Source organism: Dunckerocampus dactyliophorus, chromosome 6 (genome assembly GCF_027744805.1).
Source record: "Dunckerocampus dactyliophorus isolate RoL2022-P2 chromosome 6, RoL_Ddac_1.1, whole genome shotgun sequence".
NCBI classification, from domain to species: domain Eukaryota; kingdom Metazoa; phylum Chordata; class Actinopteri; order Syngnathiformes; family Syngnathidae; genus Dunckerocampus; species Dunckerocampus dactyliophorus.
In genome coordinates, this window is record NC_072824.1 from 20568187 (window position 1) to 20590066 (window position 21880).

Genomic DNA, 21880 nt, shown 5'->3' on the forward strand with positions numbered 1-21880 from the left:
AATTTATTATGTGATTAATTATATGATTATATGATTAATTATCATCCCAGGCCTAGCGCCCACGAGACATTTTTTTCCTGAATGAGAACTCATCCCGTTTTAATTTCACAAGATCTTGTAACAGGAGATCTTGTGACACCCCTAATTCATACTATTGTATACTACTACTACTGATCACAACTCTTGCATTAGTTCTAATTGAACAGTGCAGTGACTGTAGTCGTTCCGTAATATACAGTATAGCATATACTGTAAGGTGTTTGGCATGTATAATGTACGTATATAAAGCACTATTATTACTGAGCAGTTTAGCGTTATAGAACATACCGTGTTGTTGTAATATGGCCGGATGATGTTGTTGTTGTCCAGGTTGCAAGGTCCGGCCTCGGCTGGCTCAGCTAGCAGGCTGACCTGAGTGTGGCTTTCGTTGTCATCGCAGGATGCTCGCGTGCTCCTCTCTGAGATGGGAGTCAAGCCGCCGCAAAGTTCCAGCTGACAACACGCAAAATCCAAATGTAGAATTCACAATCTTGTTAAAAAAGCAGCTCAAAAGCAACAGAATTATGCAGCAAGAAGCAAGAAGGGTGAGGAAGGTGGCAGTAAATTAGACACCCGTCGCATGCCTCTGAGCGACATTAAATATTCAGACGGCCTGTAACTGGACCCCACGCTCCTTGTTTCTAGGCCACAGTCCACAACAAGAGAGAAGTATTCTTGAGAGTTCACTTATTAAAGTAATTAACTTACCTCTAATAATAAAAATAATACAGTGGGAAGAATTTAAATGAAAAGTACTATGATATTCATGATTTCTCAAAGCTGACTGTAATGAAGACATCACTGAATCTTCATGTCACTTACGCTTATCGACTGCACCATAACACTGCACAAAACAATGTCAGAGTGTCACAAAATGCAAAAACAAATTTTGTATTATAGTGAATATGTTGACAGTCTGGTAGCCTTGAGACTAAGCATTATTAGCGAATGGCCTATATTCTCTTTGAATAGACTGTACATAAAATCTATCTTTCTCAACCTACCGGCAGTGGCTTGGCAACACCGATGTGCACAGGGCCGTAACCAGTAGACTTCAGCACATGCACGGCGTAATCCAGACTGGAGCCTTCCAAATCAGTCTCATTGACAAACATGAGTCTATCTCCAGGGAGCAGGCGGCCATCTCGGTCAGCAACACCCCCTGGTACCAAGGAGCGGATTACCAGAACTGTTTTGGTGGCATCCTCCGGATCCTGCAAGACATAAAATAGAATAGGCTTTGTCATTGCACAGTTTGACACAACAAAATTGTGTATGTACCTGTATGTGGATGACACACTCACATACAAGATATACATGAAAGGTTTCTACACATGAACCTTAGGTTTTTATTTAAAATTTAAGACAACTGATCTCTGGGATTTTGTATTCACACAAATGCATAATACAAGCTTTGGCTTCATTTTCAAGAAGAATTTATATTTATTTTTAATTGTGCTATCTGTGAGAGCAATCTTGGGTTGGGTTGTTTTGATCATGATATTTTTAATTTCTCTGTAAGATTTTTTTATTGTGAAATTGTGGTTTCAACTTTTTAAATAAAAAGTTTTACCCCATTTTTGCAGATGAGCTCTCTTTTGGACTATCACATACACAAGATTAGCTTTTCTTATTTCCTTCACAGAAGCGACTCTGATGTTCTAAGACTGTAGCTTATTCCTGTCTGATCTATTTTTAGAAAGGCTCAGGGCCATGTCTATTACCTGGTAGTCCAGGATACTGAAGCCCAATCCCGTCTCGCCTTTCTCCAGCTCTACCACCTGCGCCTCTCTCTCCCACATGGCCAAAGGAGGCGACATGGGGGGCACACCGCGCTTTGTGATGTCCTCAGCTGTAGGACAGGGAATAACACAGCCCTGGTCCAACTGGGACAATGCAAGGAGAACAGACACATTATCCTACAGCAGTAAAAAGGATGAAAAGCAAACCCCTTCATTGTCATCCTTCCTTAGCCCACATCTGCCCATTCCCATATTTCACCTTGTCATTGAACTCAGCCAGCAGCTCTTTTAGGGTGAGCTGGGCATCATCCTCCTCTTCCTCGTCACTATCAGGAATGGCAGGGGGTAGAATGCGAGAGCACACCAGGTAAACAAACATAGGCAGCTCCTTTAGGATGTTGACCACTTCTTTGTGTGTCTCTCCAACGAGTGGGATCCCATTCACCTGAAAAAGAAAATACACTCAGTGTGTCATATTAAGGACACATTTAAAAAATCTCACATTTTGTGGAATTTTTTGCCCTTGGTCTTACACCCACACAAACCACAGCTTAGGTGACTAAAACCAGTTTTTGGTAAATTCCAGCCAGGGTAATGTTCTTTCTGGGCATGTCCAATAATATTGACTGATATTATCAGACATAAAAATGAGATATCGGTCCACATTAGTTTTTCTGCCAATAATGATATTTGTGCGCGAGTGATGGCGTGCTCCACCAAGCAACAAGCTTGCTCGCTGTCTGCAGTCTGGAATTATTTCCAAGTTTCGCCTTTGGATTGTAACTATGCAATGAAAGGCGTAACCCACATGTATGAGTCGCCTTTTCCTTGATTCCTCATTGATACTTTTGGGGCTTTTCCTGGCAAGGATTACCTTTGTCAGCCTTTTAATAGTCAAGATGGCCTAATAGTATAACACAAATATTGTTTATTTGTTTCTGTTGTAAAGTGTTTTTTAATGTCTTTAAAAGTGCTAAGTAATTACAATGAATTATTAATGTTGTTATTATGGTTCAAGATTATTGCATCATCTGCTGCTTTGGCCTGCACTTTGAAACCTGCAAATGAGATTTCATGTAGACATTTCCTTAAAACACCAATGTTGTCGATATATATATTTTTTACCTTGTTAATACATCCGTACAAATTATGATCGAATATGACCAAACACGATATGTGTATGATATGTACCAGCTTTAAGTAACTCCAGTAGCTTTGTCTACCTCTGCATGGACTGTTGGTTGTGGTTATACCTGTTAATAAATAACCATGTGGTCAAAGAGAGCATGAATAGCATGAGACAAAAGAACAAAAAAAGGTGCAAACAAAGAACAAGAATACACTGTACACAAGCGATGCCCATTACCTCGATCGCAACCTACCTGTAGATCGCGAAGGTAGTGTGGGTCATCGCATAATTGTCATGTTGTAGATGTCATATGACATCAGTCAGCTGACATTAAGCTCCCCTTCAGATTCACTGTTGCTCCCCGTGGCTTAAGTGGATTAAGTGGTGAACGGACATCTCAAGCTACCCACGGAGATGCTAATTTCATCTTTATTATTCTGATTAGGGATAAACTAACTCAGCGGTAAGATGCCTATATCTATAACAAAAATAATCCATTCACTTGTAGCGGCTAGTTATGTCGAAAAAAATTGTGTGATGGCTGTGCTTTGCATCCTGAACTCCACTACTGAAATTTGTGTTTTCTACACTTTTGTGTAAAATTTGTTAAAATATTACTTCATGGTTAAATGGAAAATGTACCTATTGCTGAAACCTTTTTAATAGGTTGCTTTTACTTTGGATGAATTGTCTTTTACATAATCATTTCATTTGGTGTACATCTGGAATGTTTGGGAGCAAATAATAACTGGCCGCAATCCATGAACTGTGTGTCAAATGAATGCTACGTAGCTATTTTGACTGACATATTACCGGTACTCAGGTTATGTACACAATCATTGAGGAATGATGTATAATTATCTTTATTGCCATATTGAATTGATTAGTGAATTATTGAACGATATCAACTACTTTGATTACCTGTAATCTTTGAAACTGTGAATGTGACATAGTAATCATTAGTATTTAGTATAATAGTTTTAAAGTTTACCGGTTAGATTTTATATATACTGTATGTTATATGTTTGATAGTAAGAGACAGATCATGTCGACTTGTAACTTGCATGCTAAGAGTGCGTGCACCCCTGATATACCTGTACATGTACAACGTACATAAATACTCATTCATAAATATAGTAAATATATTTTCTTTATTTTATATATTTTGTATGTCTATGGTAGTAGGTAGATCTTTGGGACTTGGTCATTTTAAGTAGCTTGCAGGCAGCAAAAGTGTTCGCAACCCTGCTGTAAATCAATTGCTAACATTACTAGCGTTAGCTACTAACTACAAGCCACTGACTACTGACCAGGTTATTTATTACACTGTAATTTGTACATTTGGACTAGGGATGAGTCCACATATCAGTACTGTATTGTAGTTTTATTCCCTACTGAGCAATATCAATACTACAATACTACATGCATCATGTAGTGTCAATGCTGCACGATATGGCCAATGGAAAAAATGTATTACATAGCGCTTTTTAAAACATACAATATATTGATTAGTGCACAATAGCTGTATCATAATGGTATGGTTATTATTGACAGGATATTGTAATAACATTGTATTAAGGAAATACTGTACAAAGCAGCCTTCCCTGGGGTCAGAGAGTACATTTTCTCCCCTCAGAAAGTGAGTACACAGGCACATTGTGGGCCTGATTTTAGAAATGGAGAGGAAAATCAGCTTTGCCATGCTGAAATTGTGAGGTACAGATCAAAGTGTTGCACTGTGACATAGATTTGGACTAAAGGAGGACAGCAGAGGTCCGCGCCAGGCTCACATGGCTTTGGATACTGGAAACTGTTTATGGACCGCTCTTTGCTGCGCTTGATAGGCATGGGTTCATGAACTTGCATAGTGTAGCAGTGCAAAGTCTTCCCCCTTAAAGGAAAACTGCACTTTTTACAAATTTTGTCCATCAAACACAATCCTTATGTGAGACTTGAACACACGTCTTTCTCTTTTCTGTGCATTCTACAGTAAATAGAGAAACACTGCTAGCTCGAGGCAGCTACCAATGCACGTAATGGGATTCACCTAGTCAGCTTACAGCGCCCTCTATTAAAACACCTCCAAAAACCTTCAATGTTATATTGTTTTAAATACGTTCTGTGACCATGTAGTAGCAGCTATGTAATACTTACAGTATTTTGCCGTATTTTGGTTATTTTAAGCATTATTGGAGCTTCCTTCCTGGGCGCATTGATTTCACAGAGCCTATAGCAATGAACGCTACTTCTGTCAACAACAGCAACATAGAGAGAGCGTTTGCTACCATTAATCATGGCAGACTTCTTGAGAACTGCCGACGACTACTACTTATTATTTTTACTCCCCCTAGGCAGAACATAACTTTGGGTGCTGGGCAGATTCAGCTGAAGTGAAACACTAACACAAACACTTCTCATAGCGTTAGCATGTAGCACTAGTGCTAATATTGGATGATATTTGGAATTTTTACGTATATCGGTATCGGCCTTTATTTAAATCCGAAGGGCCGATATCCCCACGACCCTAGTGAGGATAAGCGGCCTAGAAAATGGATGGATGGAAGGCCGATCAAGAATTCAATTTAAAAGTGGGTTATTTCGGCTCAGACACGCCTCTCTCTCTCTCTCCTGCCGGCGACTTCTTGAAAATGAATGTCTCCAGCATTGCTCCACCCACGGCGCCATCTGATTGTACTTTGCTGTATTTGATCTTAAAACAAAGACAAGTTATATATAAATGTTACTTTATTTACTGTGGAAACATTTATTGAAGTTTTTATTCAACTTCTAAGAGATGCTGGAACTCCATGCTCTTCTGGAGCTATTTTTAGCTTCAATAAACATGCTTAAATGTTTATAAACAATTAACATTTTTAGGTTAAATAAACATGCAATAAAATTAAGCGTTTGTATTAGTCAACATTTTTACGCCAATTTTTTACACTTTTACTGCAAATGAATATCGGCTCCAAATATCGGTTATCGGCCTCCTTGACTACTAATAATTGATATCGGTCCTGAAAAACCCATATCGGTCAACCTCTACTTACAATGTCCGCTCTCACTGGGATGCCGACTTATGGGAAACTGTGTCTTTCAGCACAAGACTTCAAAAAGTGCCAACAACGCTCCAGTTACATATGCAACGTGCATATTAACTAAGCTATAGCAACATTGCCATTATTATTATTAACATTGTTATACCGATGGAAATACGTTACTGTCGCATTGACACTTCGCCACACCACACTGGCTAGCTAGCTGTCTAGCGACTAGCTTCACCACACACTCGCCTGCAGCCCGTCAGCACCGCGCTCACAGTGCCTCAAACCACTACCAAAAAGGTAAGGCTACATATTGGAGCTGCCGCCACTGTTGCTGTGGTTTTATTTTTGAGTTTGCAAAAGTTAACGCTAGGTGTAGGCGTTTCTATGTTGCTATGAGAAATTAATACGCCGAGGAAGGAAGTTCCAGTAATCCTTGAAAGGAAAAATATACGGCAAAATACTGTAAGTATTACATGTTATGATGAATGTACATGCTCACAGCGTATATATTAAACCATAAAACCTTGTTGGAGGTTTTTGAAAGTGTTTTAATAGCTGTCAGCATAGGTGTATCCCATTACGTGCAGTAGTTAGCTGTCTGTTTTTATCTGTTTTTATACCTTTACAATGCACAGAAAAGAGAAAGACGTGTGGTCATGTCTTACATAAGGATTGTGGCTGATGGGCAAAATTCCAAAAACAGTGTTTTCCTTTAAAGGAACTGTATGCAGTGGGTTCCTACAGCTGCATAGAGGTCGCCAACATTTGAACGTACTGCTAGCGTTACATCACACCTCTTCCACACACATTAGTTATGTTTGTTGTCAGCTAATGATAGCAATTTGGCAAAGTTTAGCTACTAACATTAGCTATCATTGGATGTCCAGCCTATCATACCTACACATTGACTCCAAATTGTTGGTCTCTTCTCTGAAAAACTGTGTTTTGATTGCTAAACTACACTGTGTGCTTAAAAACGGACTCAAATTAAATGTTTATACTGTATTAATAATGATTTAAAAACCCTTGTGCAATAGTAATGTAATGAACTCAGAGAGAAACACATCCCAACTCAGTTTGAGGCCAGCAACTTTTGTTGGCCTTGACTGATTTCTTGTAAAAATGTGCCACACATTGCCTGCATAGAACCAGGCAAGCTATCCAGCCATGCATTTGACATATTATATATCCTTTTCAGGGTCATGGTAGAGGGTGGAGCCTATCCCAGTTGCCTTTGGCAAACAGCAGACTACTTTGTGAGGATGCAAGTCAATCCCTGGGTGATTGTGAAGAGTTCACTAAGGCAAGAAATTCAGCTATGTCTACCACTACATTATCATTACCAGGCACACCACTTTGGTCGAACAGACCACCGAAATAAACCCAAAAGTTGAGCATTATTTATATTTATGTATGTGTTTCTTACCTCCAGTATTTGGTCTCCAGTGATGATCTTGCCACTTTGCCCAACAGGACCTTCAGGTAAAACGGAGCACAGGTAATGATGTCCGGCCCGAGCCTCTAGACTGATGCCCAGACCACTTGTCTCACTGAAACGTTCCACTTGACAAACCTAACGTATGCAAAGAGGGGATATGTAAACATGATTGGATCCCCGTTCATTCCCACATTCAAACTGTGCATGTTTGTAACAGCACTTGTGATCTCAATGCGGGCAGAAATAGTATCTGTCTCTTCAATTTTGATGGTTATGACATTTTTGAAATGTTTTTACTTTTTTAGGCTTCATTGTTGTTGCTCTTGAACATGTACCGCTTCAGGTGATGAAATAATAGTCCCACGGTAGGTATTCAAATGTTTCGCAGTTTAAATTCACCTACTGTAGCAGCAAGGAGTATGTACAGTATAAACCCAAAAATAGGTAACATTATAAAATATGAATTAGTGTCGTCTAAAGTAGGGCAAAAACAAACGGGTGGGATAATATTTGCACAGAATCACATATTTAATCATATAGCACTGATCAAATGATAAAACGCCTATGCACTCCATAACAATTAACATCTGTACAAAAGGACATACTATAACTTCATATCTTGGTCCAACTGCACGCTGCCACCGCATCCTTAGGTCTTTTTCCTCTGCTGGTGTAAGTTTCATTCCTGTGATCACAAGACACATTTAGCACAATTAATTAACTAAAGGACACACATCATCATCAAGTGTTCAGTAAAGACACTATAACTCTCATTGTGGCAATGCAAGATGTCCACAGACATGAAAGACCCTCAAGTGCTGTATCACACCCACCATCCGATATCTTGGCAAGCAAATATTTTATCTTTAATGCATGACAGCAATCAAGGCTTATTTAACAGAGCTCCCCAATCAAGCCAAAAGATCAGTGTCTAAATAAAACCATGTATGCAGGCAGACTGGCTGAGAGGCAAAATCATCTGGAAGGAGCTGAATGAGTTGGATAAACACACGATTGCACAACACTATAAATAGACTTTCATCAAAGACCACGCTTCCGCGCTACATTGCTCTTCCCTGAGCCTACTTAAGAGTATCAGAGCGAGTCTCATCATCCACTTCCAGACTGCAGTGTAGCAGAGCTAAAGAGGAATTTACCGTTTCTGGAATCATGTCGGGGTCTTCTGTTGGCGTATGCTGCACGGCGGGAAATTTCACGCAGCGAACATATTCCTGAGAGGAGAGGAGGCATGGACTCAAACAAGTACATAAACACACAAACCGTACACAAGTATACACTAGACACTTGCACAATCTAATGACGTCCAGCAGAAAAATTCTGCGTTTGAAAATATCTGCCTGATGGTGTGTGTCAAACTAAGCATTATTATCATGGCAAAAGCTGTAGGATGTACAGTATTTATCCATTCCTTCAGGTTCATTAGCTAAAAAAGAAGCCCCAATAACTGCAAAATGCGTTTGCTCATCTATTAAATCAATACATGCTCCAGTTGCTTTATCTACCTGTCTCGTGGATCTTGTTCAGGCCCACCCTGTAGGGGTTGCCCTCGTGGAAGCTGTGCGAGTGTCGGAGGGGATGTAGGGGAGGTACCGGGGGCAAGATATGACTCAGACGGACGGCCTTCCTCAATAGTCTCAGTCTGACCAAAGGGCCTGTCCTCCTCAGCACCTCCATTGCACGCTGCTCACTGCAGCCCTGCAGACTCACCCCATCCACCTGGGTGAAGGATGAACACATGAGTGAGAATAACAGAGATGAAGCACTGAAATCCTACAAAAAGTTGCAGGGAAAAGTTAAAAGAGGCAACAAAATAAGCCTAATTCAATTTTATTTTCACAGCAAGGTAGTTTGTTAAGTCTTCACCTTTTAAGATCATAATAGGAATACAGTGGAACACAATCTGTTCTGATTTGCTCAGATTTAGAATCAATTGTCCCCATGGAAATAAAATGAATCCATTCCAGAGTCAGCTGTCACCGATAACTGTTCAGACATTTTTTTATGTAAAATATTAACATGGATAACTGTAATACAAGTGTAAAAAGAAGTTAAAGTGTTTGTCTAATCCACTGCTTTACTTATTTATCCAGTTGGGTAAATTGAGCAAACTGAAAAATGAAACTTTTTTCCCATTTTACATCTTCTATGAGTAGTAAGTCAGCAGTGGGTTTTGAAGCTTTCATTCCCCATTTCCCAGACTATATTCTGGAGGTAAACACCCCATAGTGAGTTACTGCTGCCCCAAGTGGGCAGAAAGACAAACATTCCTTAGCTGAGAAAAATGGTTCCAGAGCAGTGCGATCACTTTTACCCTAGAACTTTAGCAACCCGGCACTGGTTGGGGGCCAGCCACATTTAAGTTTTTTTTTTAAGATATGTTAAAAGAGTACTCTATATTCCCAATTCATTCATTCGACTCTAGTTCCTCATAATCATAGCACTGCAGAAACCAATGTATCAGTATTTCAGATTCCCTCTTTGCACTTAAAAATGTTTTAAACCCTTTCTGCTCTTACACTGCAAATAATTAGCTCATTCAATACCAAAAACATATTTAGAATTTTTTTTAAACCCATCCGCTCGCTCCCAAAGCGCATTTGACAAGAGCTCGGCATGGATCTTTTGCATGTATTAACGTCTCGACAGCAAGGAGGAAGTGAGAGAGAGTGGAGGAGTGTAGCGTACAGAAGGTTACGCATTGTAGGGAAATTTTAACACATGTGCACACACAGTTTAGTTCCAAATGGGAAAATTGTAAGTTGTTCATGGTGTTATATTTGTAAATAAATTGTTATTTTGATGTAAAACAACCCTTTTTGTGTTGTTTATGTTGTGGTGCTGTTGTTTACATATTATAGGACTGGGCGATATGGACCAAAACTCATATCCCAATATATTTATGATGAATATCAATATATATATATAAGTGAGTTTAGACAAAGTCAAAGTCAAATACGCATGTGAAGTTGTTTCATTAAAATTAAAAGCTATGCTCAAATCCTCTGCTAATACCAAAAACACAAAAGAACAACAGATGAAATAGAGTTCACCATTTAGAAGGAAATCTCTAAATGTCAACAGCAACTCAAAAATACTTTCCTTTCAACAGTATTATTTTTTTAGAAAGCAGAACCTCTTAGAAGTGACAACTTAATTACGTTTAGAACTACAAATAACCTTGATTCTTAGTTTGTTAATTTGTTAATTGGCCATCCCTTCATCAAAATAAAATAATTTAAACACTTTATCTTGGCTAGCGCCTCTCAAAGTCTAGACAGCGTAATAATTACATCTGGACTCACCTCCAGCCTCCACCTTTTATCTTGTAGTTAGGACTAGTTGTTTAACTTATTAGACATGGTTCTTCAATCACACGTTCTGACACACTTAAAGGTAAGTGACCGAATGAGTCTGAATGAGGCTTGAGTGTAATGAGTAGACATTTAATGAAGATTGAGAAACATTTTCGCATCTCACTCTGTCTTACAGAGCGAGATCCACCCCGGTGGCATCGCGCCTCGAGGCTGCGTGGATCTCCACTATGCAGTGTGCAGCGGGGGCTTCACTTTCACTTTTATGCTCCCAAATACCTGCATAACTCTCCAACAACGCCAGAAAAAGTAGCTAGATTTATGGCTCGTCGCTTTTGAGAAAATATTTCGCCAAGAGGGTTTGGAATGTCGCCAGATCTAGAACGGAGCATGGAGGAGGGCGGGGCAACAGCCCCGCTGAGGAGCGCTGAGACAGATAGACAGACCTCCGTGTCAAGATACAAGAGAACAGCGCAAATCCAGTCTATATCGATATGAACGATATGTCTGTTTTTGATATCATGCTTAAAAGAAATATCAATATTTAAAAAATATCAATATATCGCCCAGCCCTAGGTAGAAACAAACTTTTTTCTCTGATGAAAGATGAGAGCCTATTCTTTCTTTTGATAGGTTCCATGTTTATATAGCCATTGAACACAATATTCTGTGTGCCTTGAAAAATCTGTCAAAATCGAGATATGTAGGATGATTACTTATCTATTTATCAGTGCTCGTGTGAAACTTTATGAAAATGTGACCACGCAAAATACAAATTTTTGACCTGGAATTACTATAAAAGCAATTAACCAATTAATTCTGTTCAATAAAGTTGAAGTGTGCAGGTGTAGGGAGCACATGGCTTCAAGTCAAACGTCTGAAGGGGTATACCACTGCTCTAAGCCCCATAGCAATTTAAGCCTCACAAGACTGAGATACACAGATGTCAAAACATCATGTGGTGAAGCGCTTCTCTCAAGCTGGCTTACAGCATGTACTGCAATGAACCTCCAGCAGATCTCTTTAAGGCTTTAGCTTATCCATACTGCTGCTGCTACCCCAGTTTTAAGAATGACCAACCTGATCTCGTGACCTTGTACGAACCCAGCTCTGGCTCTTCCAGGACGTCAAACTAAACAAGCTGACTTGGGCTTGGATGCTACTCAAATGTGGGACCAAGCTCCAAGAGAGCTATTTGTTTGAGTTTGGATATTTATTTTGGTTCTTTGTTCCCAGGCTTTTCCAGTCTCTTCTCTGTGTATGCAAAAAGCACTTTAGGGTAGCTTGTGGTACAAAATGAGCTCGACAAATAAATCTTGAGAAGCAACATGCAAGAAGATGGAGGCTAACATTGCTGGGAATGTGGACACTTACTATATATAGATGCCAAAGCAAGGGCTGTGACACTTTTGTTTTTCTTTAAGATATCAACAAGTACTTAGTATTGTACCATGCCTGAAAAATCCTGAATTTTATTCCAGCTTTCATATCATCACTTCTCACAGCTCAAATATCTTCCAAGACGCTAGTTTCATCCCACATTTAAGTTTTAATTTGTCTTTGTCCCAGAGAACCTCAATGGAACTTATCACAGAGTGAGAATGGGATACGCGCATCTTTGCGCTGGGTGCTAAGCACAATATAGTGAGAATAAGTTGCACTTTTTAAATTTATACTAATTATTGTATTAACACTTTCCCATTGAAAGTGTTTTATAGTTTTATAGTTTTTGTTACATTTCAAAAGTGGTTTATTCCTTATTACACTTGTATTGTTTGTTAAACAAATACTGTACAATTATTGTATTGTTTGTTAAATTTGGATTACTTCTTAAGGGAAAAGATAAAAAAAAAATACTTAATTGATTTACTTTTACTACTTACAGATAATATGATATCGCCAATATGGATTTGTCCATCTTGGTCAACACTGCTGCCTTTCACAATGCTCTTCACTGTCACACCAGCACTGTATACTGAAGAGGAAAAAAAACAAGCTCAACACAACACCTCATATTTTTATCTGTGCTCATTTTCTCAAGTAGCTATTAATATTACCTGAGTTTAGGTCGCCTATGTAGCTGGAGATGGTGAATCCCAGCCCCCTGCTGTTTTTAGTGAACTGCACACTGTACTCATAGTCATCATTCAAGTTACTGGACTGCACAGAAGCAGAAAGAATATATTGTTTACACTGACAGAAAAAAAGTGATTTAACAGTATGTTAAAATGAAATCAACTATTTGGGTTGTCATTGTTAACACACATTGCCATCCATTGACTCCTGGTTGAGGACAGGAGAGGACAGGTTGTCTTTGGTGATATCCCTGGCGATGAGTAGTTTCACCTTGCTACCGGCGTTCCGCAGCACCTAGTCCAGGTGCAAGGACAATAAATAAATAATTTCTAAATAAATAATAATACAATAATAATTTATCTTGGAGATTAATAAAGTATCTATCTCATCTAATCTAAGAAAATAAAAAAAATATCTTGACAAAAGTACAACTCACCTGCGCCACCTGCTCGCTGTTCATGCCAGCCAGATCTGTGTCTCCAATGCGTAAGATTTGATCCCCACTGCGCAGACGTTTATCCTGGGGTGACAACATGTAATCAGAACACCTTTTTCTTTAATGAATTCATTAAAGGTGATAAAATGAACTTGGTTTCTTGTGAACATTAGACAGGAAAACATCTGTATTCAAAGAGAAGGAGGAAGAAGCAGAATGTAGGCTTAAATTAGAAACAAACATAATACCTAACTCCATTTAAACCTGAAATTAACACTCGTCGAGTGTTCGCTAATGAGCCTTAGAGGGTTTTTATTTTTTCAACCGCCTGAGTGGAACAGTTGTTAGCAGTAGCATGTAAAAGCCAGCATTCATCTGCCTTTTTTCAGGGTGGATGCTCTCTATAAACAGCACCAACAGGGTATGGGAGGAATGAAGTTGATCCTGCAATTTTCAGGTATGCAACTTTTAGGCAGTATCAGAAGCTGGAAAATGTCTGTGTAACCTCGGTTATTATCATTAATCCTTCCCAAAAGGTCAGATAAAAACCTAAACATCCAAAAATGCAATACATTTTTCCCAGAAGAAGTAATGTGAATACAGTTAATTAGTTCCGGACCCACAAAAATATTAACACAAAACAATAACCAAAGAACCACTATCCATTCTTCACAGAGACTGACTCACCAATGCTTAGATGCTTTGTTTGGCTGTATGATAACGTTGACGGAGTACAAAAGCCAAGACATATTTGTGGCAATAATTTTCGACGAAAAATAAATCCTACAAAAAACGGTGCATACAAAACCAGAGGTTCCTCTGTAAAACAAAAAAGAGCCAACACTGATGCATGGGTTCTTCCGATTACTCAAGTGTCCTCTTCTGGACCAAAAAATGGAAGGTTAGGTTCACTTGGACCTATGAGTCTGATGTATGTGTCAATTCGTTATCTGTCTCCTACGTTGTGGACTGGGCGTCTGGGTGGAGGTAAATCCAGGATTGGCATTTCTATTGTGATAGCTTATCGCCCTTGTAAATGCATCCACTATTTCCTCATTTATTGCAGTTAAATGGTTCCAGAACTGACCATGAATAAGTGTAGGATTTCTGAAGCAGGATTCCTTATTTATAATTTGAATATTTTTTAGTAGCATAGAAAACCTGTTTAGGACCTTCTAAAAACGTTGTTTAACATTAGTAAAGCCTTCTCTATAGTCACCTTTACACTTGCATTGCCCAATATATTAGACATAATACCAGAAAATGTGTCATTTAAGTCATAAATAAGACTTGTGCTTGTGTGTGTTGCTATAAATGTGTGCCCTGGGGGAGCAGAGTGAGTGCCAGACAGAAAGTCAGGGATCAGAGTTGAGTTTCAGTTTGCCATGGGTTACGGCCACAACAACAGCCTGTGTTTCTATTATTATTATTGCGCCTTTGTGAGATAATTGAAACCTGCAATAAAAGCCTGTTGTTTGGCGTTTGACCACTGTAGGACCATATATATATATATATATATATATATATATATATATATATATATATATATATATATATATATATATATATATATATATATATTCAACCACAAAACAGCATGCTCGATTAATTAATACAAGGGATGACTGTATATAGTATACAAGTAAGTCACTGTAGAAGAAGTCCAGTTGCCTTCAATTGAACAACTAGTTGGGGATTAGAATGACCCGTGTGACTGAGAATCTACAGACATTTACAACATGAAAGTAGCACCGATTTGTTTTTTGTCTCAAAACAGTACAACTCATTCCATGTTTAGTATCAGGAAGAATTACCTGTCCAGCTGCTCCTCCGGGCAAGATAGTCTTGACCATGACCCCTGTGCTCCGACCTCCTATGATACCAAAGCCAAGTCCCTTCCCATCATTGGTCAGCTCAATAATCTCCAAGTGACGCCTCTAAGTGAATAACAAGAGGAATGCTGTTTTACACATTAAACTACATTATTTTGAACATTATTTTCTGTTTACCTCATGAGCAATTGCAGACAGATTCCTCCCCATTGACATGGTTCGGGATATTCGAGGGGGTGTGCAGTACTAACAAACAAACAAACAAACCTGAAGTGACATCAATGAAGCCCACCAGAATCACACACACAATTTAATACCCAGCAGCGCCGGTGTCGTTTGAAGTAATATTCTCTAACAAATTGACATTTTGAAAGGCGATGTGTTGCATCATCTCATAGAGTGAGCGCCATGGGAGAAGATTGCTTCCCATTACTATGAATAAGCGTGCGCTCATGACTCATATTTCGAGTACCTGTGATTCCATGTGAATGCAGTTGTCTGGGTAGATGTCTGAAAAGGACAGATCCTGCGAGTCCAGAGAGGAGACGCTTCCGTCTCTGTGGAGCGACCTGCTGGGCCTTCGGTTCTCCATGGCCCACGTGTAGGAGTCGCTGTGACTGAGCTTCGTGTCCATCCCCATGCCAGGGCACTTGCCACAGTTCATGGACACTGACTTGGAAAGGCCCTTCCCCTGGCAATAAGAAAACCATGGAGGATTGAAAAAGGATGAGTGTGGCATGGTGATGATTCAGGTAGGAAAGACAGATTGGGTGTGATAGGAAAAGCACAGATAAACGAGAAAGGGATTGATCGATTCAATGGTGAGGTGGAAAGATCGAGAGGGGAATGGATGGGGGTGATAAGGAGATAGTGGAGGTGGAGAGATTAATTGTAGAGGGGCGATACAGAGACAGAGAGAAATAGGCTGAGTGTCACCCTCATCCTATAATTGAGGAATGGAAATAGTAAGGCTAAAGCATGTGAAGAGACATTTCTGACATGATATTGCTAATGTCTGAACTAAAAGAAAATGAAAAGAAAGAAGAAGGCTACTGTGCAACTTCAGCAAAAGTAATTCCATGGTAAGTTGGGAACACACTGGATGGTTTGCTTTGCAAAAGAGTTTGTTTCACAAATCAATCTGGGAAAAGCAGCAATGTACTGCCATCAGCATTAAAGGACACCTATGATGCCTTTCCTCTTTTCTGACCTATAAATGTTACAATTTTGTATTCTCATGTTAAACGATGCCAAAGCATCAGATAATGAGGTTTTGTTTGGAAGTGAGACGTGAAAGCAGTTTTGGATGGTTCTGCACGCTGTGTTTTACAGAGGTTCTTTTTAACACTGAGTTCCACTGATGTCAACGCAACCTGGACTTCCTTATATGCGAAACACTGTAGGCCTGCCCTCCCCCCGCTCTGCTCTGTTCACCATGTTAGCACGTATGGCTCCCAGGAAATGTTTGTTCAGGTGTGCTGAAAGAGGCAAGCATCAGGCAGAAGTGGTTGGATTTGCTGATTCCCGGCCAGGAAGAGAAAATATGCTCATCAAGGGACTGTTTTGTGAACATGGGCCAATATGAAGCTGGACTATCTGCCAAACGGACACCTTTCCAATGTTACTTGGTCATGTTGAAGAGTCAGAAGAGCAACCTATAAGTAACAATTTATCAGTGTCCTAACTGTGCTTATTTTGTGTAAACAATCGGACAAAAGCGTTTGTCTATGTAGCATTATAGAGTGTGCATACAGCGAGCGGGGACCAATCACAGCGGAGTGGACTCGGGAGGTGTACCTGGAGGAGGGCCGGGGGTCGAGTAAAGTACACAGACCATTTGGTCGGGAGGCAGGAAACACTGCAGGCAGAGTTGCACAGTCTGGAAGATCAGCTTTCTGTGCGGGTTATCGTGTGTAGCTGCTCTATAGGAGTCCACAACTCAATACAAAGGCCCCGAAAATTAGTATGGATGTCGTGATCCAATCGTCAGGAACGGGATCGGCTGCCGAGCCGCTGTATTTGTGAAGATCCGATAATATCGGCTTCCTCCACGAGATCGGGCCGATCCGGTTGCCAGTATCACTATCGTAACTCTGAGCCACACTCCAACATTGTAGGTTCAGTAAATGCGCCTCAAAGCTTGTTGCCACTCATCTCGCGCCACCCGCAAGAACAAAATGCAACACCACCACGTAGACATGTCCGTGGTGTACCGTGGTGAAGTTAGTTTCATGTTGGACGTTGGATATTCGGCTCCGTAGCTACAGCGGTAGTTCCCTCTCACTGTGCCCGTACTGCTGCGCCATGGTGAAGGGAGCTCGCACGGGAAAAGCTCTAACGTCTGGTTGATAATAGGGACCTTACAAACACTACTCTAAAGATGTCGAAATGGCGGCGAAAAAACGCCTTGGAAAAACCTTGGAAACCCCTCTGTTACGGAGCGTCAATGGAAGCTAGCGGGGTTCGCTTAGTTTAGCTAGTCCAGCTTTGTGTGCGACTCAGCCTGGATGAGTTTCACTGTGTTGTGTTTTACTGCTTTAATGTAAGGACCATTTTACATTTCCCACTTACGACATGCCGGTTCTGAGTGAAAAAAGACAAGATGCACGTTTATCTTGCACCCGGTGCGTATTAGCCGTCAATTGCCATTCTCAACACACACAACACATTCCGGCTTTCAAAATAAGAGCGCTCTTTGTCACATTTGTCATTGTTGTAATTGTGTCATTAAAATATCTATTCATCCATCATTTTCTATACCGCTTCTCCTCTTTAGGGTCGCGGGGGCATGCTGGAGCCTATCCCAGCTGACTTCGGGCAACAGGCGGGGTACACCCTGGACTGGTCGGCAGCCAATCGCAGGGCACATATAGACAAACAACACGACACGACACGACAAAAAGACAAAATGTATCTTTGTTTTTAAAATGATGTTTTCAACATCAGCAAAATAATAACCTCAATAAAACCGCAATAAAAAAAGATATTTCATAGCTGCTGGACAGTCATTTAACATTTAACGACTCTGCTTCATTGATCACCATTACTTTAAAATTAGCATCATAACTGTTGTTTGCTAACTTGCCCAATCTTTGGGACACTTTTCCAGTAGGTCTCCCTGTTGAAACTGCATCTCTCCAGATCAATGTGAGTGCCAGGAAGAAAAGCTCTGACTCACACGGCATGTCATTTGGCATGTATACTGTAAATCTCTAGGCCCTCAATATAAAACAACTAGTGTTTATCAGACTTTTTGGGGCAGAGTAGGTCAATCAGTAAAAACTGGGGTTAGGAGAGAACAATGTAAAGGTGAGCAAGACACCAAACCCTCCAAAAACCTTCTGGCATATGAGATGTGAACGGGTAACAGAATCATGCTCCCTTACTAACGTAGTAATGCCAGTGTTTGTCTCACAGTGTTAGCCTATTAAGGGTTAATCACACTTACTAAGCCAATGATGAACTGCCAGGCAACATAACTTCAAGATCTTCACAGCATCCTGATCTATTACATGCAAAAAGACACTGTATACGATGCTAATGGCTGTGAATAGCAATTTGTAAGCACAACCACCAGGACCACCTCCCACACACTCAAAACTCGTGTGTAAAATGTTATGTGTGACTCTTGAAAACTCCTTGACATGACATACACTATAGCCACTTCTTCCTTCACCCCTCCTTCTCTATGTCTTCAGGCTTTAGTGGTAAGCCAAGGTAAGCTGATTACTCATCCGGTTTGCTTCCTGCATTCAGTATTTTGGGAGTGATTCCAGCTCCTTCTTCACTATTCAATGTACAGCAAACATCCCCACACACACGTACAGCACACTCCAGCTCATGCCGTACCTTGGCTGGGGGCTTCCGTTGGGCCTTCTGTAAGCTGAGTATATGAAGGAAAAGGGGGCTGCGCAGGACGGTCTTCAGCAGGCTGAGTTTCTCCTGAGCGGGCGCTTCCCCTCGTTCCTTCAGTTTGGCTTGAAGTCGCTCCACAGCCTCCAAGGCACGCTGAGTATCTGCACAGAAGGGTGTTTTTTATGTGTGTATTATTTATTATTTATTTGCAGTCATCCCTAAAGTTGGCAGTGTGTCCTTAATACTCATGTTTAGCATGGTCTGGTATTAGAAATCGAAACCTGTCTTGTATCCTTGTAGGTATTGTACACTGGAATCTCAACATTCAAAAACGCTTCAAAGGCACAATTTGGAAACAATGCCTCAAAGGTAGCACAACAAACTGCATTAACAGATTTACTCTGCATATACAAGTATCTTGCTTTTTCTTTAGCTTCAGTGTTTCGGGGGCTGGGGTGCTGTAAAAGAATAAATCATTTCAAATTACTTCAGTCTAAAATACGCATCCCAAATATCAATTCCATTTTAGGTTTTTTAAAAGGCCATAATATGTACATAACTCCAGAGTTTTTTAGTATTGAAAAATGCTGATTATGATGATTATACCCTGAGATGTGTCAATTAGAAAGTAATAAAAAAAAAACACACACTCAAGATCCTAATGCCTAAAAATATCAGCTTCCCAAAAACTGCTGTAAACATAACATAATGTATATATTACTGTTCCCCCCCCTTTAGAGACGAGATTTTAACATTAGATGAAAAGTAGAAAGAAAAAATATGACTGGCCGAAGTTTTTTATATAACCGAGTGACGAAACAATGCATGTGCGTTTTGAAATGTTTAATGTCCCACAAATTTAAACCAAATAAACCACTAATGTCATGATAATAAATAATAATAATAAATAACAATAATATATCATAATAATTAGTAGTATTTCCTTTATTATGTCATCTTTCACTCCGTAAAGTGGTGGAATTGGCGTTTGTGAAATGTATTGTCTCACAGGCAATTTGTACTGTCTGTCAAATGTTTGCAGCATTTCTTGGAATGCTGGCTTTTCAATAGTGGTCTCTGCATTAATAGTTCCAGCTTGTAGTTGAACAATGTCAGCTCCCTGTTTTTGCCATATCTACCTTGTCTATTTATGTCAGGACTGTCCATCTGTCCTCTGATATTTCTAATTAAAAAAAACATTGTAGTCAGTTAACAAAAGGTTTTATGATGGCGACAGTTTGATTCAACAGGTTGTGCTGTTTGTGAGCGTCTAGTTTTAACAACAGACGGGAGGAGACATGCCAAACCGTGAAATGTCATGTAGGGTCATGCTGCCCCGGTGTATTTAGTGGTGCGGCAGCTAATGAGCATGAGTCACAACTGCAGTAATTCCATGTGGCAGAGGGATAAGACGCTCTTCACCAGAAAGTTGCGAGCATTTCAACTGTGAGCCACCTGCATATGGAAGTCAGTCTTTACTGTGGCAACCATGCCTGACACCTTTAATACCCGTCCATCCATCCATTTTATAAACCACATGTCCTCACTAGAGGTGCAGGAGTATGTTGGAGAACCCAGCTGACTTCGGGTGAGAAGCGGGATGCACCCTGGACTGGTCACCAGCCAACCGCAGAGCACATATTGGCAAACAACCATTCACGCTCACATTCACACCTATGGTCAATTTCAAGTCACCAATTAACCTGACATGTATATATTTGGATGTGGGAGGAAGCCGAGGTATCAAGAGAAAACCCACGCACACACGGGGAGAACATGCGAACGCCACACTCCACAAACCCAGATCTTCTGTCTCTGTGGTCAACATGCTAACCATCGGCCAGCCACCATGCGGCCACACAGACCTTTAATAGAAAGTTACAAATATGGCATTGTCATATGGTACAGGGAATTCTTCAGTCTACTTACCTATGATCTCCATCATAGATTTGCTCAGATGAACTCTTTCTTTATGACTTTATGTCTCTGGTAAATGTCATCGTCTGTCTGGCACCAACATCATTAACACCTCAAAAAAGAAAAAAAATAATAATTTTGTCACTTATTGTGTGGAAGTTAACAGCATCCTTGTAATCATCTATCGTATAAGCAACTATTTCCACTGCACACAGAATAATCCTCCCCTTATAATTAAACAAATACACCCAATCCAAATGGATTTCACATCTTTTCTGCAATACGCTTCATTTATCTTGACATCATTATTTTTTCCATTCTTTCAGAAGCAAATGGATTGTCAACTAATGCTCTTTAGCGGGATTTAAATCACCAAAAGGCTTTACCGGGCCCTGATGGTAATTAATGCCGACACACTGCCTCCAAATCACTCGTGTATAGAATAATACACTCACTGAACTGGACACATCATTAGGTACACCTGCACAATGGAACAATAAAGCTCAGTTTTGATTTAACAATATGGTTATTATTGTGGTTGTAGTTTGCAATGGTGTTGAAACTGTACTGAAGCTGCTCTAATACTGAGAGCTGTTCTTAAAATTTAAAATTATTTATAAACGAGGGTCAAACTCAGAGATAAAAAAAATTACACAAACAAAACAATAACATATATTAGATCTAATAATAACTACTAAACAAATTATTACCTCTCTATCAACAAGTAATTCCCAAAATGAAAAAGAATTATATTATTTATAGCAGCTTGTATGGGATGCCATGAGCAACATATCCATTATTACACATTATTTTCTCTGCTTACTGGAATACGGTAACATGAGAACACCACAATAAATGAAGAGAAATGACTAAATAAGCTCTGCTTCTTCCTACTCCTTGTCCGGCATGTTGAATTGCGCAAGTGAAAACATGCAACTTTGTTAACAATGTTCGAATTAAACTACACGATTACCATAAAATGGGGGAAAAGTTCATAATAATGCTTAGTTTCGACTGACACTGTCATAAAGGTATTC

General features: G+C 39.9%; 1 protein-coding gene across 6 annotated transcripts in view; it reads right to left on the reverse strand.

Moving 5' to 3' along the window:
* Window positions 1–21880, reverse strand: part of si:dkey-92j12.5 (multiple PDZ domain protein) — a 55395-nt gene that overhangs the window by 32088 nt on the left and 1427 nt on the right. For 5 of the 6 annotated variants that reach the window (XM_054778899.1, XM_054778897.1, XM_054778896.1 and 2 more), the window contains exons 2-18: window positions 20856–20955; window positions 18921–19087; window positions 15544–15762; window positions 15249–15317; window positions 15054–15176; window positions 13240–13323; window positions 12993–13097; window positions 12785–12887; window positions 12611–12702; window positions 8919–9132; window positions 8553–8627; window positions 8001–8080; window positions 7384–7530; window positions 2041–2226; window positions 1764–1925; window positions 1044–1253; window positions 328–492 (exon numbers count right to left, since the gene is read on the reverse strand). In XM_054778899.1, coding sequence (XP_054634874.1) covers window positions 328–492; window positions 1044–1253; window positions 1764–1925; window positions 2041–2226; window positions 7384–7530; window positions 8001–8080; window positions 8553–8627; window positions 8919–9132; window positions 12611–12702; window positions 12785–12887; window positions 12993–13097; window positions 13240–13323; window positions 15054–15176; window positions 15249–15317; window positions 15544–15762; window positions 18921–19087; window positions 20856–20871 — 2217 coding nt within the window. In that variant the 5' untranslated portion in view covers window positions 20872–20955. Of the gene's footprint in view, window positions 1–327; window positions 493–1043; window positions 1254–1763; window positions 1926–2040; window positions 2227–7383; window positions 7531–8000; window positions 8081–8552; window positions 8628–8918; window positions 9133–12610; window positions 12703–12784; window positions 12888–12992; window positions 13098–13239; window positions 13324–15053; window positions 15177–15248; window positions 15318–15543; window positions 15763–18920; window positions 19088–20855; window positions 20956–21880 lie in introns of those variants that run through there. The other variant, XM_054778900.1, reaches the window with a different exon arrangement.